Source organism: Dermochelys coriacea, chromosome 11 (assembly GCF_009764565.3).
Source record: "Dermochelys coriacea isolate rDerCor1 chromosome 11, rDerCor1.pri.v4, whole genome shotgun sequence".
In the NCBI taxonomy this organism is placed as follows: Eukaryota; Metazoa; Chordata; order Testudines; family Dermochelyidae; genus Dermochelys; species Dermochelys coriacea.
In genome coordinates, this window is record NC_050078.2 from 41,474,559 (window position 1) to 41,489,794 (window position 15,236).

The 15,236-nt window shown below is 41.8% G+C and overlaps 1 protein-coding gene and 1 long non-coding RNA gene across 8 annotated transcripts in view; one reads left to right on the plus strand and one right to left on the minus strand.

The window, feature by feature from the left end:
- The window catches only part of LOC119863669, a 36,581-nt gene extending 34,036 nt beyond the window's left edge, over window positions 1-2,545 (minus strand). The window contains exon 1 of the long non-coding RNA XR_006277996.1: window positions 2,312-2,545. This is a non-coding gene — a long non-coding RNA (uncharacterized LOC119863669). The remainder of the gene's footprint in view (window positions 1-2,311) is intronic.
- A 5-nt stretch (window positions 2,546-2,550) lies between these two features.
- PDK1 (pyruvate dehydrogenase kinase 1) overlaps window positions 2,551-15,236 on the plus strand; it is a 28,751-nt gene continuing 16,065 nt past the window's right edge. For 2 of the 7 annotated variants that reach the window (XM_043505293.1, XM_043505296.1), the window contains exons 1-2: window positions 2,662-2,949; window positions 10,537-10,678. In XM_043505293.1, the coding sequence (XP_043361228.1) occupies window positions 2,832-2,949; window positions 10,537-10,678 (260 nt within the window). In that variant the 5' untranslated portion in view covers window positions 2,662-2,831. Of the gene's footprint in view, window positions 2,950-7,313; window positions 7,394-10,536; window positions 10,679-11,592; window positions 11,653-15,236 lie in introns of those variants that run through there. The other 5 variants (XM_038422413.2, XM_038422412.2, XM_043505294.1 and 2 more) reach the window with 5 other exon arrangements.

The following is a 15,236-nucleotide window of genomic DNA, read 5'->3' on the forward strand; positions in this document are numbered from 1 at the left end:
ATAGCCACAGTACATCACCTGTAGCAAAAAAAAAAAAAAAAAAAAAAAAAACTTCATCCAGAAACAACCATAGATAAGCGTGTGATAAGAACAAACAGATTACAAAAAGAGGCAATTGATGAAAAAATCGCCCAGTTTGTTTATGCAACAAACTCCCCTTTCCATATGATTGAGACGCCACACTTCATTAACATGGGTCAGTCATTAAGACCAGGATATAGTCCACCCAACAGAGCAGATGTTGCAGACAAACTGCTGGATAAAGTGTATGAAAGAGAAATTGAGCAGTGTGCAAAAGGTTTAGAGGGTGAAATTGTTAACCTGAGTCTTGATGGGTGGAGCAATGTCCACAATGATCCTGTTGTATGTGCTTGTGTGACAACAGAAGGGAATGTCTTCCCTACAGAAACAATTGATACATCAGGAAATGCACACACATAGCAGCTTACTTACAAGAAGTAGGAGTAAAAGCTGTGGAAAAAAAAAAGCAAATGTCTAGTATGCAGCTTGGTCACAGACAATGCTGCAAATGTATCCAAGATGAGAAGAAATTTAGAAGAGAGTCCCACACTAACAACATACAGTTACAGTGTTCATTTGATGCACCTCCTAGCCAAACACTTCAGTGTTCCAGAAATAAAGGCTAATGTTTTGGTAAATGAAATAACCGAACAATCATTCATTTTCTGATATAGCTGTAAACCTAATCTGAAAAGCTTTCAAAGTAAATCACTTAAAAATGTATAGTGCACACCTTCTAAAAATGAAGCCTACATCTATCTGAGTTGTGAAGAATATGTATTAAGGTTATGACAACCAACAAGAATGCACTTTTATGTAGAAATCCATTATTAAATCAAGTCTTCCTGACTAGTGATTTAAACCAAATCCACCCTGCCTACACCCCAAACTCCTCATCCCCAGCCCCCCCGCAGAGCCTGCACCCCCACCCCAATTTGCTGAGCATTTATGGCCCATCATACAATTTCTATTCCCAGATGTAGCCCTTGGGCCAAAAAGTTTACCCACCCCTGAAATAGAGGATATCTTTTAGAAAAGCAGCCAAACAGGAATTATTTCAGGGAAGTACTATGGACTGTGTTATATGGAAGTCAGACTAGATGATCACAGTGATCCCTTCTAGCCTTTGAATCTATAGAGGGAAAAAAAAAGCTACTAAATGTGTAACTCCCTGTTATATTAGGGACATGAAGACACCCTGCTAACCAGCGTGAGTGTAAATTATGACATCACAACCAACAAATGAAAGTTGGGCCATTAAGAAAGGAAGAGTTGTAGTCACTGTTAATATGTGTGTAGAATCCTGGCTCCATTGAAGTCAATAGAAATTTTGTTATTGATTTAAAGAGCGCCAGTATTTCAACCCCTGGATTGAGTGTGTTTTTGCTAACGTCTATTTAGCTTCCTTGATTAATTAATATTTTGAATAAAGGAAGTGTTTGTAAAAGGTTCAACCCTCACTCCCTTCAATTATTGTGAACTCTTAACCATCCATATATCTCTCTCACACTTGACCTTCAATAAAACCAGGGAAGAAGAGAAAGACCAAGAATGTTTACTGTAACAAGCAGAAAAAAACCTTGACTTTTAAATAAACTTTGCAGCCTTCATTATACATCATAAATACAGAAAAGGGCCACAAGCCAACCCTGTTATAGGGAAAGGAGCAGACAGTTAATAAAGTGATACAAGTCATTGTCTGTCTTTACGCTCACCCATGCCATTCTCTGCGTGGGGGCAGGGTATCACCCACTATGTAGGGTCAGGTTTCAGAGTAGCAGCCGCCTTAGTCTGTATTCGCAAACAGAAAAGGAGGACTTGTGGCACCTTAGAGACTAACAAATTTATTAGAGCATAAGCTTTCGTGAACTACAGCTCACTTCATCGGAGAAGTGAGCTGTAGCTCACGAAAGCTTATGCTCTAATAAATTTGTTGGTCTCTAAGGTGCCACAAGTCCTTTTCTTTTTATGTAGGGTCACTAATACATACAATAATAAATTTTGAGGAGGAAAAACAGGGGCATTAAGTCAGGGTCACAAAACCATTTTATGCAAGTTAGTTAATGAACTAATTTGCTTTGGTGTAAATTTTGTTTTACAGATTTAGGGCTGGAGAAAGAGGTCTCGGGGCAGGCCTAGCAAATTAACTCCTGGTATCACAGGGAAGCAGTAGGGAAAACTTGCCACACGCACTTCTCTGCCTGCATGTCTCATCTCTAACCCGGGGGAGACACTCAATCTCCGCCCCAGGACTTTCTTGCCTAGGGACAAATTTATCAACCCCACTCACCGCAGCAAACTCAGTGCCTCTCAGCGCCCAACGAACGGGCGGCTATGGGGGGAGTGACACGGACAAGTTCTCCGGCACCGACAGGAGCCCCCAGCAGGGTCAAGCGGAGCAGCCGGGCTAGAGCTGAGTTCAGCCGGGGATCCCTGGCAAGGTGCGGGCTCGCCTTCGCCGCTAGGGCTCGCTGTGTGGCCAGGCCCGGGCCGAGCCGAGCCCAAGGTTCCCGCCCAGCGTAACGGGCGGGGGCGGCCCCTCGCTGAGGCGGCGTCAAGGTCGGGAGGCTCCGCTAATCAACCCCCTGCACCATTCCCGCCCCCGCCGGCGGGGCGGGGCGGGGCGCGGCGCGGCGCCGAGCTGAGAGAGAGGCGGTGCCCGGCGCCCGGTTCCCGCCCCCAGTTCCTCCAGGGGACGCGCAGCGTGGGAGGCCGCGGCCCGGGAAGGAGTCGGGGCTCGGGGCAGCTGCACAGGCGGGAATGGCGGCCGGGCCGGGCTGAAAGGAGCGGAGCCGCGTCTCGAGGCCGCCATGAGGCTGCTGCGGGCTCTGCTGAGAGGCGCCTCCCCGGCCGGCCTCCCGCAGCAGGTGGATTTCTACGCCCGCTTCTCCCCGTCGCCCCTCTCCATGAAGCAGTTTCTGGACTTCGGTGAGTGCCCGGGGCTCACGCGGCCCACCCACGCTGCGCTGGGGGTGGCAGGACCCCGGCGGGCTGCGCTGCCTTGCCCGCCTCCCCGGGGCGGGAGGCGGTGCCGCACCACCAACGCCACGTGGGCAGAGGAGCCCCTGGCTCTAGCCCTGAGACCGGGCTGCAGCGTGAACACCCCCAGCCTGTGTGACCCCCAGTGGGTGGGGGGCTGCCATTGAATTCCGCCTCTGCCCCCGGCTTACCTGGGCTCCTCTGGCAGCGCCTTTGGTTCTTCAGGCCTCAGGCAACGGGCACCTCTTCTCCCCTTCGGGCGGGGGGGTAGGGCAGCGGACTGAGCTCATCGCTCGCAGGAGGGGACCGCCGAGGAAGTTGCTGGGTTTCTAGGCTCCGCAACCCTCTTCACCGCCTCCCCAGGAGGCCTGATTGGCTGCTCTTCCCCCCCCAGGAAGCGGGATGGTGGGGCAGGCAGCCAATCCGAGGGGGTTTTCTGGCCAGGCAAAGGCTGAAATTCAATAGAGCGCTGCCGCTTGAGGCCTCATCAGGAGACTGGTGTCAGCGGTGGCCAAAGTTGAAGCGCTAGTGAATAAATGGTGACAGCTGGCAACAGAGCCAAATATCCCGCAGAGTTTTTTTTAAACCAGAATTGCAATCTGCCACTAGAGAGCCAAGTGCCACACACATGGGCAGTAGGTTTGTATATTTTTGGTGGTGCCCAAGTGGATCTGTCCCATCCATAGGATGGACCGGGGCAACCACCCTGGGCCCTGCACTTTGGGGGGGACCTGCACTTCAGGAGGATGCGGGGGCCAGGGTGGCCTGGGGGGTTAGCCGGGTGCCTGGTGACAACAGCAATGAGCCACCCTGCCCTGCCCCGCCTCTTCCCACCCCACCCCTATTCCAGCTCTTCCCTAAAGCTCGCTGGCCCTGAGCAATGCCGGAGGCCAGCGAGGTGGAGCGGAGTGGGCTAGGGTCAGGTTACCCTGTTACCCCCTGAAGTACAAGCCAGGGTAGGCGCCACCATGTTGTACGAAGAACACTTGACAAAATTATTGGACTTAATACCCCCTCCACCCCAATGTCTGTCACTCTGTCATTCAATCATTCAACCCATAAAATAGAACACATTTTGCCATACTGAAAACCCCCCCATTAACCTAGCTAATAAACAATAAATTCAACTCATATAATTCATGGAAAGTGTGTACTGTATATGAGATTATACGAGAAATGAAAATGAGCTTGCTTTGGGATTTTACAAGACAGTTGTATCATTTAAACACATTTGGTACCTTGAGTAGTGATAACACTTCTTGCAAATCACATAAATTGGGAACCAATGGTCCCCTTCCCTCATCCTAATGCAAAGGCATAGGGGTTATTACTGGCTGTCCTAGGACTGCAGAAAAGACCTATGGGCAAAACATATGGAAAGAAGAGGATCAATTTATACAGAGGGCTCAAGGGGACTCCCATAGTGCATTAATTAACACTTAATAAATATATCAAAATTAAATACATTACAGAGATAAGAACCCATAATAACAGATTTTACTTCATGAGAAGCTTCAGAGAAAGAAGACCCCGAGGGAGTAATGGTAGGGGCAATCCTAGGGAGAGCAAAGGGTCTGTTAGAGGGAGCAGACAGAGAACAGGAAGAGTAGATTGAATTACTTGCGTCAGTGAACTTAAATACCCAGAGAATTGCTGGGCCTGTGATGATGATGACTGGGGCTTGCTCACCTGTGGCTCCCCCTCCCCATTATGTGGAGGCACAGCCAGGCAGGTCTGCATCTGCAAGCAGGTGCCCTGCCTCAGGTGCAGCTCCCATTGGCTGGGGTGGCCAATAGACTGGGGGGAGGCAAAGGGGGAGATTGTAGGGAGCTCTGGAGCAGGGAAGGCAGTTGTCTCTGGAGGCACAAAGGGGGGGACTCTCTGGAGAGGGGTGACAGGGCACAGGGGCCATTTGGGGGGTCTTTTTTGGGGGGCAGAGGGTTGTGTGGGTCTCTGGAGCGGGGAGAGCGATGGACAGAGCCAGCTGCAGCCTGGGTCTGCTCTGCGGGGCGGGGGGTGTTGCTATAGCCCCCTTAGGAAGCCCCCTCTGTACTATGTATTTTATGCCAGCCCCCGGGGTGCCCATCGCTGCTTCTTTCTCCCACCTCTGGCTCCATCTTTCTGTCACCACAACACCCTGCCTGTGTCTGTCTGACAGTGACAGACTCCAGCTGCAATCTCTGCCTGCCGCTCCCTCCCACTCCCTGCTGCGGAGGCATGGCCAGGCAGCTCTGGCACTGGTCCCAGCAGCTCCCATTAGCTGGGGTTCCCAGCCAATGGGCTGGGAGCTGGGTCAGTGCTGGGAACTCTTTGCAGCACACAGCAACTTCAGGGGTGGGGGGAGCTGCTTGTGGGGAAGCTGCCCCCGAGGTGAGAGTGTCCCATGATGCCAACCCATGGCAAAGGACCCCCCCAAAGCATGGGGCCTGGGGCCCAAACATTGGTGGAGCTGGGCCCACCTCCATGAATATTGATGGAACATGGGCACCACGGGCCCATATAATTCGTCGCCTATGGCCACAAAAAAAACAATCTTAGAGGCAGACATTAGAAACCTTATCAAGTCTGGGTATGAAGTCACAATGCAATGGATCCAGTTTCTGTAGGTTCATCTCTTTGATAAATTATATGTACACATACCTGGGGAACTCGGTCTAACACACGTGTCTATCAAGCTTCAAAAACACAGGGCTCTATAATTTCAATTAAAGAAGATACCCCTCAGCTGCTCAAAGTTAAAGGTTCCTTTATCCATTCAACATTTTTTACATAATTATTCATTTTACAATATGTTATATAAGACAAAAGTGTATCCTTTATATATAAAAAGTCTATTCTAAATCATAAAATAAAATTATTAAATTAAAAAGATAAATGATCTACAGCATTACACAGTAAAAATTGTAATCATTCTATGTACGCTATATTTCAACAAGGATTGTAGTATTGTTCAGGTTTCAGAGTAGCAACCGTGTTAGTCTGTATTCGCAAAAAGAAAAGGAGTACTTGTGGCACCTTAGAGACTAACAAATTTATTAGAGCGTAAGCTGTAGCTCACGAAAGCTTATGCTCTAATAAATTTGTTAGTCTCTAAGGTGCCACAAGTACTCCTTTTCTTTTTTAGTATTGTTCAGTTACTTTTTAGAACAAATATAGGCCCCAAACTACTGTGTCTCCCTTACAATGGGAATTTGCTTTCAAGGCAAATATTTCTCACAGCAAAGCAGTAATTTATGGACATCAGTGCTTAGACATAAGGTCATGGATAACCAGAAAAAATGTTCAAAATATATCAACTTTTTGAGATGCTTAAAAGCTAGAAAACCACTGGCTGAGGCTAAAAATTGTAGTAGATATGATTTTGTGTTCAGAGGTAGGAGTCTGGCAATAGTACATGATCAGACATTCTCTGTGCATTACAGTAGGGTTGCTTTTTCTGTCTGGATTTTCTTTTTCTTTTTTAAAGCTGGACCATTCAGACAGACAGAAAACTTGAATATTCCATATCAAATCTACATTAAAAGAATGTAAAGATCACAAAGTCATATGATGTCATACAGGGTGAATTGATTTAAGTCAAAGCAATTTAAATCACTGATTTTAATCATTGTTTAAATCAGCAAGCAGTAAGCCTTGATTTAAATAATCAGTTTTCATTTTGGTTTTTACTTGTACTTTTTAGTTATTGTCCTAAAGAGATGCTGATTCACATTTTAGTAGCCATTAAAACATGTTGATTTGCAACTAAACAAAGCTTTTACGCTAAATTTGATGCTTCTTTTTGCTAACCAGGTGGATATACTGTATCTATACACATATTTAAGCATTTGTACAGCTTTACATACATTATTTAGGTACTACATATTTTAAATTATTAGATTTGTTTAATTTTTTATTTGTGATGTATGTCCAGCGCAATTTGGGTGGCAATTCAAATACAATTAAAAATGCACAAAACCAGCATTTAAAAATGTTTATTCTTACTTAAATAAAACTACCTTAAATATGCTGGATACATAAGAAAAAAAGTTTATTAAAACACATTTTGCATTTAAAACTAGCTGATTTATTTAACGAAGGAAGTATTATCTGTAGTTAGTGAATTGAATCAATTTTCTGGTGACTCTGTCTTTCAAGATTTTAGAACTAGTAGATATCATTCTCTTATACCTAGTTTTTATACATAGATTTGAAGAGGAAAACAAGCTTTCCTTCTTTATCAACTCAAATTTGTTAACTTTGAATTTAGCTAGTCGTTGAACTCAACTAGTTGAACAAATTGAAATGAAGAAAATCTTCTCATTGCCCTGCAGAATTTGCTAATGCTGTCAAAAACTGGTTTAGCACCTCAACAAACTCTGGTTCCAGATGCTTAGCCAATGGCTTCCATCAGGTCAGTGACTGACTCTTTAAAACTTCAGCAGCAAATATCTACTAATTTTAAATAGTTTAACTTAAAAAATAAATCTAATTTAAATTAAAATATTATTTTTATTTTTTAAAAAAATCATTGATTTATTCTGATATCATAGGTAAGGAACTACAAATAACCTTAACTCTGTGTCCTGCTGCAGGTGTCATGTCAGTCTTTGATTACATGATCACAATGTTGTTTCTCTGCAGCAATTCTGACCGTTCCACGCCCAAGTTAGACTGCACGGGATATGAGGCAGCTGTTCGATTTTTGAATCCTCACTTTTCAATTAACGGATACACTCACCCAGTGCATATTGTCCTCCAAATTTATGACACAGTAATGGCAAAATTTGGCCCCAATTATTACACTGATTTATAGAACTTTTGTCTCACTCACTGTGTATCCCTGCCTCATTCCCTTGCACCATCCAACTTGAAGATTGATGAAAGAAGTCCTATAGAACAAATAGCATGTCAGTTTGCTATTAAAGGTTGATGTCAATGGGACTATTCACAGTGCATAATGTTAAGCACATGCATAAGTTTCACAGGATTGGAGTCTTAGTTTCTTGTGTAAATTACAGATACATTGGGTCTCTTAAATCTTAATGCTGATGTTTTCACTGTCTTGGAAGGTGCACATTGTGGAAGAATAGATCTATTTAATGGGGAGCCATTATGGTTTAGGCATTTATTCAGGAATTCACTGTTCATAGGTGCACAACTGCACTTGCTTGACACCCCATTTCAATCACAGACGGGGTTCCCTGTGGTGTGCCTGCATGCAGTGAATTTCAAAATCAGGGTTTTATGTGCTGAGGCTTGTTTGGAGAACATGTAGTTGATGGACTGTTACATTGATGAAGCAACTGTCACTTTAGAGCCGTCTTGGTTCATCTGCATACTGCCTTTGGGTTAGTGAAAATCTAGTAATCTCTCATGTGATAAACTTGCTAAGTATGACAAGGAACTCATTTTACGTGAAAGTGACTATTCCATCCTACAGATTGAAGTGTTCTCAAAATTAATTTAAAAATATCAGGGATGTGAACTAAAGGTATTGTTACTCTGCACATGAGAAAAGAAGAGTTCCAGTTTTCAGTATTCTTGTAAGTAAAAATTAATAGATTTAAAAAAAAAAAAAACTACGTTAGTTTGGTTCTTGTGAAAGACCAGTTGGCAGTCCAGGAGACTGAAGTCCTGGAATCAAAAATATTAGAGTTGGAAAAGTTTGATTTGATGATCGAAGTCTATCCCCCTACCAGTGCAGGATTGCTCCCTATAGTACTTTTTCTAGCATTTTTTCTAGTTGAGGTTAAAAGTCTTATTTAGCCACATAAGTAAGCTGCCCCATGTTTGTATTGCCACTGTGCTTCAACCCTCCTTTTAAAAGACCACCAGTAGGGTGGGAGTGAAGGATTTCTCACCCGTTCCCACCCCCATGTTTTAGAGCCATGATCTCAGCTACGGCTAACAACAGTGCCATTTAATGTCACCTATGAAAGATGTGAGTTGATTAAAGAAAATTCTCGTTGACTAATATTTTGTTGTGTTTTCATCCAAGAGCAAGTTTTTATGCCTAAATAAAGTTTGACTCCATGTTTTTCATGGATTGGATCCCTTGACAGGTCCATTAAACAGTACCTCTAACTTGTGGTTGGTTGTTTATTTTTTTTTTAAGGTATGGTCTGAAGAGGAATTGGTCATTTTAGAGCTCTGAGTCGCTCTACAGTTTTGAGAAACATTCTACATTTGAGCTGAATCAGGCTATCTGTTCCACCACTTACCAAGACAGGCATTGTGTCAAAAATGTTGGAGACAATGTGGCCCATTCACATACCCTTTAGCTTAGGGAAAGGTGCATAGATCTAGAAGATAGGTAATAGAGTTCTGGTCTTACCTTGAGTTATCACCCTTTTTTCTGGACATTTTATAGACCTTATTGCTGACAATGGTGTCAGGTCTCTACCCTAGCAAGTATCATCTAGTCCAGTGGTTCTTAACCTTTACTGCAGCCTGCACCCCTTTGGTGCTCAAAATATGTTCTTGCACCCCTTATCAAAAATTGTTGAAGTAGGTCAGTTCTTTAAACCTAGATATATCATAACTATAGAATAAAAGAAAGATAATTATATATTTATTTTTAATTTCGCAGTAAAACTAACAATACATGAAAAGTCACACACCTTTTTAAAGTTTACCGGCTCAGTGACTCTTCTGCTGCTTTTGTTCAATTATATTCAAGAAACAAGGAACTTTTTTTGAAATAGCCACATGCATGTCCTCACTCGCATGTAGGCAGTTTCTGGCCTTTGTTTTGATGTGTAAGAGTGATGAAAATCCTATCTCACACAAGTATGTAGTCGCAAATGCGCACAAGGATCTCCAGTACTGTCTTCGTCAGTTGTGGAAACGGTGCTAGTTGAGCACACCAGAAATTCTCAAGCTTCATTGTCTCAAACTCCATTTGGATTTGGCCATTGGTTCATAATTCAATGAGATCTTTCATCAAATCAAACGAGATCTTTACATCAAGTAGATGTATTTACGTGCCTGTGCTTAATTTTTGTTTTCGATGATTTACCTTCTAAAAAAATCTGGCATGTCTCGCACCCCACGAAAGAGCATCTCGCACCCCCAGAGGGTGCATGCACCCCAGGTTAAGAACCACTGATCTAGTCCATCCTCCCATGCTGAGGCAAAACAACAAAAGAAATAATTTTTTATGACTAAAGGCCTGTATTGGGGATTTGAAGGTCCAGGGTTCAGATTCTGTTGATTCAGGTTGTTTTATGGTTGCATGTCATGACACCCTCCCCCTTCCCCAGTGCCACAATACTCTTTGTAAGCAACTGGCTTATTTAATTCATGGTGAAAAATATCATTTAAAACATACTTGTTCCTAAGTGACAGAGTAACTAGTATCTACCAATTTTTGTTTTAAGGTGAAATAATGCAGTTTTACAAAGGGTCACATCCAAGTTATACCTATGTTCTAATTTAACCTCAGAGCCAGACCACAAAAATGTTCAGGAAAATAGTGATCTATATATAGCTATATAAAGATGTTCCACAAATGTTAACTATATTCTGATTTTTCCAAATATATTTTGTTTTTAGGATCTGAAAATGCTTGTGAAAAGACTTCGTTCATGTTTTTGAGACAAGAGTTGCCTGTAAGATTGGCAAACATAATGAAGGAAATAAGTCTGCTTCCAGACAACCTGCTAAAGACACCTTCAGTTCAGCTGGTGCAGAGCTGGTAAGAACTGTCTTGTATTCTTATCTTGCGTTTAAGGGTTATTGTTGTGCAAGTATACTAAGAAACTAAGCAACTGCATAAGAAACTGTTTGCATACATGTTTGTTATATGGTAGCATTAAACAATTTTTTCTGAATGTGATTGTTCCTATCTAAAATTCTATTTGAGAGAGTGTTGAGTATTTTACTTCTAGCTGATCATCATGTTTTTACTCCTTGCTTTTCTTTCAAGAAGAAACAGCCTAGTCAGTTTCACTTCTGTTTATAGTTCATATTCAGTCAATGTCATTCATCCTTCTAGGTTGAAGACATTGAAAAGGCATTTGTTTATGTTGTTTCCTAATTTTAAGGACAGAAGCGACCATCATGATCTAGTCTGACCTCCATAACACATAGAATCTCAACCATTAGTTTCTGCATCAAGCCCATAACTTTTGTTTTATTATAGCATATCTTTTAGAAAGATATCTAATCTTGATTTAAAGATTTCAAGTGATGATGAATTCATCATATCCCTATTCCAGTGGTTAATTGTCCGGAGGGTTAAATTTGTACCTTATTTCTAGTCTGAATTTGTCTAGATTCAGCTTTCCACCATTGGCTTTTGTGCCTTTTTCTGCTAGATTAAAAAGCTGTCAGTCATTTAAAAATCTCTTCATTTAAGTACTTATAAACTGATCAAGTCACCTCTTAACTTTCCTTTGGAAAATAAGTAGATTAAGCTTCTAACATCTGACTAGGGGCATGTTTTCCAAACCTTAAGTCGTTCTTTTAGCTCTTTTTCTAAACCTGTTCCAATTTTTAACATCCTTTTTGAAGTGTTGATACCGGTAGTGGTTCAGCAATAGTCTCACTAATGCTGCGTGGAGGGAGATCACCTCCTCACTCCTGCTTGATGTTCCTTTGTTTATACAGGGAGTCCTCGGACTTGCGACACAATTTGTTCCTCAGAATTGTGTTATAAATCGAAATGTTGTAAGTTGAAACCGCTTTTCCCATAGGAATCAATGGTATGAAGGGGGCATTGGTTCCTGAACAAGGGCTGATACACTGTTTTCATCACAATAATCCAGATTTTTGTACTAAATGTTGCAACATCAATGTATTTGCTGTACACTGCATTTTGTAAACAGCATCCAAATAAACATATAAATTTACATATCCTGTTTAGGAGTGCTTGTGGCACCTTAGAGACTAACAAATTTATTTGAGCATAAGCTTTCGTGAGCTACAGCTCACTTCATCCAATGAAGTGAGCTGTAGCTCACGAAAGCTTATGCTCAAATAAATTTTAGTCTCTAAGGTGCCACAAGTACTCCTTTTCTTTTTGCGAATACAGACTAACACTGCTGCCATTCTAAAACATATCCTGTTCCGAATGCCAGCAACACAGGCTCAGAAAAACCAGGGAGAACAGCACACGCGCTGAGCTTCAGTGATCTAGCTATCACTGTTCAAACTTTCTGATTGGCTCCCAGCCCTGGGCTCAGCCAATCAAAAACAAGCGGCAACCCTACCCAGCAACAAGCTACCCTACTGCCTCGAAGCCGATCAGAAGCGACCCCTTCCAGCTCCATACCAGTATAACACAACCGGGAAATGATTTCAAGCAAACTTTATGCAAATTGAGTGTCAAGGGGGAAACAAGCGTTGTAGGGGCGAAACAGGCAGTCAATTGAAAAGCCTTGTAAGTCCGAAGAGTCCTTGTATATCCAACGATTGTATTACTCCTGTTAGCTACAGAATCACATACAAGGCTTGTCTACACTCCCCTATAGTTAGGAGTGCAAGGATATGAATAGCAGTGCGCACCAAAGTGCTGCTCTCTAACTCCCCTGTCTGGATACTGCTTGTTCGAACTAAAAGATTCCTGTTAATGTGAACTAGGAGCCATTTAGTTTGGGCTCAGTGTCCACATGGGGGAATTCCAGAGCAGCACTTTGGTGCACACTGCTATTCACACCCCCATAGTCTGAATTGCGAGACTGTAGACATAGACTAAGATTTCATGTTAAGTTGATTATCTGCTATTACTCCAAATTCCTTTTCACTGCCTCTGCATTCCAGGATACAGTTCCCCTTTTGTAAGTGTGATCTACATTCTTTGTTCCTAAATGTGAGTTTGCATTTGGCTGTATTAAAATGCACGTGTTCAAATGAGCCTGCCTTACCCAGCAATCCAGACCTGAATAACTGTGTAACTGGTCTGCCCCCTCAATTTTCTACTGGGCCAATGTGTCATCTGTAAATTTTACCAGCCATGATTCATCAATAATCCAAAAAAAAAATATTTAGAAGTTTTAAGCCAAGAACAGATCCCAGTGGGACAACATTAGAAACACCTCCACTGGATGATGGCACCTTACTTAGTTATTTCGTGATCTGTTAACTAGTTTATAATCCACTCGATATGGACTACATTGATTTTGTGTAGTAGTTATTTCATACGAATGTCATGTAGGGTTCAGAAAAATGCCTTACAGAAGTCTAAATATATTATGTCAGTTACCTTTATCATTTTGGGTGAGATTAGCTAAAGTTTGAAAAGACCTGTTTTCCATGAAACAATGCTGAGTGGCATTGATTATGTCACAGTCCTTTAATTTCTTGATCCAATGCAATAATTATGGAAACGCTGATGAGAGATTCAGTTTCCTAACTGCCAATTTGTACTCATGGCTGTCACCTTCCTATTTGTTATATTTTTAACAGCTACTTTCATTTCCTCTCTTAACCAGGATGGTTTTAACCTAAAAAGCCTTTGATTATGGGATTATATTTTTGGGGCAACTAGAAGCATTCTTAAACAATTCACAATTAACAATAAACAACTCACATTTTGAGGTTTCAGTTTTCCTACCACTCGTTTTGCTTGCCATTGTGTAACTTTGGGAATTGACCTTTTTTAAAGCATTAAAGCATACTGGTTGGGACTATTCTATTTGCACATAAATAGCATTCAGTCATGATCATTTGCATCAAGGCAGCAGTCAATTTATCTTTATCCATCAGAATGAGGTCCAATATAGAATTACCCCAGGTTGTTTGCAATACTTGTAGAAAGTTGTCAACTATAATTTAATTATAATTAAAGTTATCATCCAAGGATGTTATACCAGTGGCAGCATGAGACCTCTGACTTATGTCTCCAATATTGAAGTTCCCCATCATAATGCAATTTTTCTTTTCTATACATTATAAGTAGAAATTGAAGGAACTGCTGATTCTGTTCCTTCAACTGATTTGGGAGTCTATAATGGACTTCCACCTAGTAACTCCATCTTGTAATTATCAATTAGAATGTTAATTCATAATCATTCCAGATCCTGTTCTTCTGAATTATCAGTATTTATTTAGGGTTCTACCTGCCTCCCCTTCTGTTTACTCTCTTTCCTAACTAGTGTATCCAAGTGATTTTAACATTCCACTTGTGACTCACCCTATCAGGTTTCAGTGTCAGATTTCTGATAGTAAATGAGCATTTCTAGTTCTTCTTGATTCCCAGCCTTCTAGCATGGGTATATGGGAGAATATATTTGATTGCCTTATGCCCCTTGATTCTTTATATGTGTGCTAGCTAGAGTCTCAGTTATATGCAGTGTGTTTATCCCCTGGATGCACCCTCCCACCTACTCTAGCTAGTCTGTTCCCCCCAGAAGATTGGTTCTCCTTCTTCTGAGATGGAGGCAGTCCAAGCCCTACATCTTTCTTTTGCCATAGAAGGTGATCCAGTGTTCCACAAAACCTCTGTTTTACACCACTTACCTAGCTTTACACTTTACACAGTTTACCTGCAGTATCTTCTGTTGTCTCTCTTCTCTCACCCATAGGACAAAGAAGATCTAAGATCCTTACCTTCCTCTCCCTTTTAAAATCTTGGAGCCTTCAATGGTCTGCAAAATGTATCTATTTCTATTGGATAAGTCATGGAAATATTGGATTTATGTTTTGTAATATCTGATTTTAACAAATATAAATGTTGGCCCAAACTGATAGTGTTGTCTCTATAAATAGTAGGTTTTTCAAGACATTTTCTAGAAAATAGCCATTACTATACTGAAAAATCATGCACTAGCAGTGAGATTAAATACATGGTCCAGTACTGAAGGTCTTTCCATTTTTATGTTTGTTATTCGTACCTTGTTTTATGAATTTAATATAGGACTACTTTTCTTTTGGCAGTAATGTTTTTGTTTTACTGATTAAGAGCTTTGAGATTAGCTCATTTTCCCCCATACATCACTTAAAATAAATCACAGCGTTAGCCATATCAAATATGTAAGTGTGGCAGGGGCTTACTTAGTTTGACTTTGGGCTCACCCACTGCCTCTGTTTCCCTGTTTAGGATTCCATTCCCAAACCACATACAGGCTCTCAGGTTGCAAACGTGTCCCTTTGTGGGTTCTGATTTATTAAAACAACATCACAGTTCAATGTCAACTTATATCAAAACTAGTCTTTCCTCAGCCCTACAGTTCCTTCAGCCCCTGTCTTTCCCTTAGGGTGGCATAGAAAGTCCTTTCCCAGGTATTCTCTAATCATAGCTCTGTTACATGAGC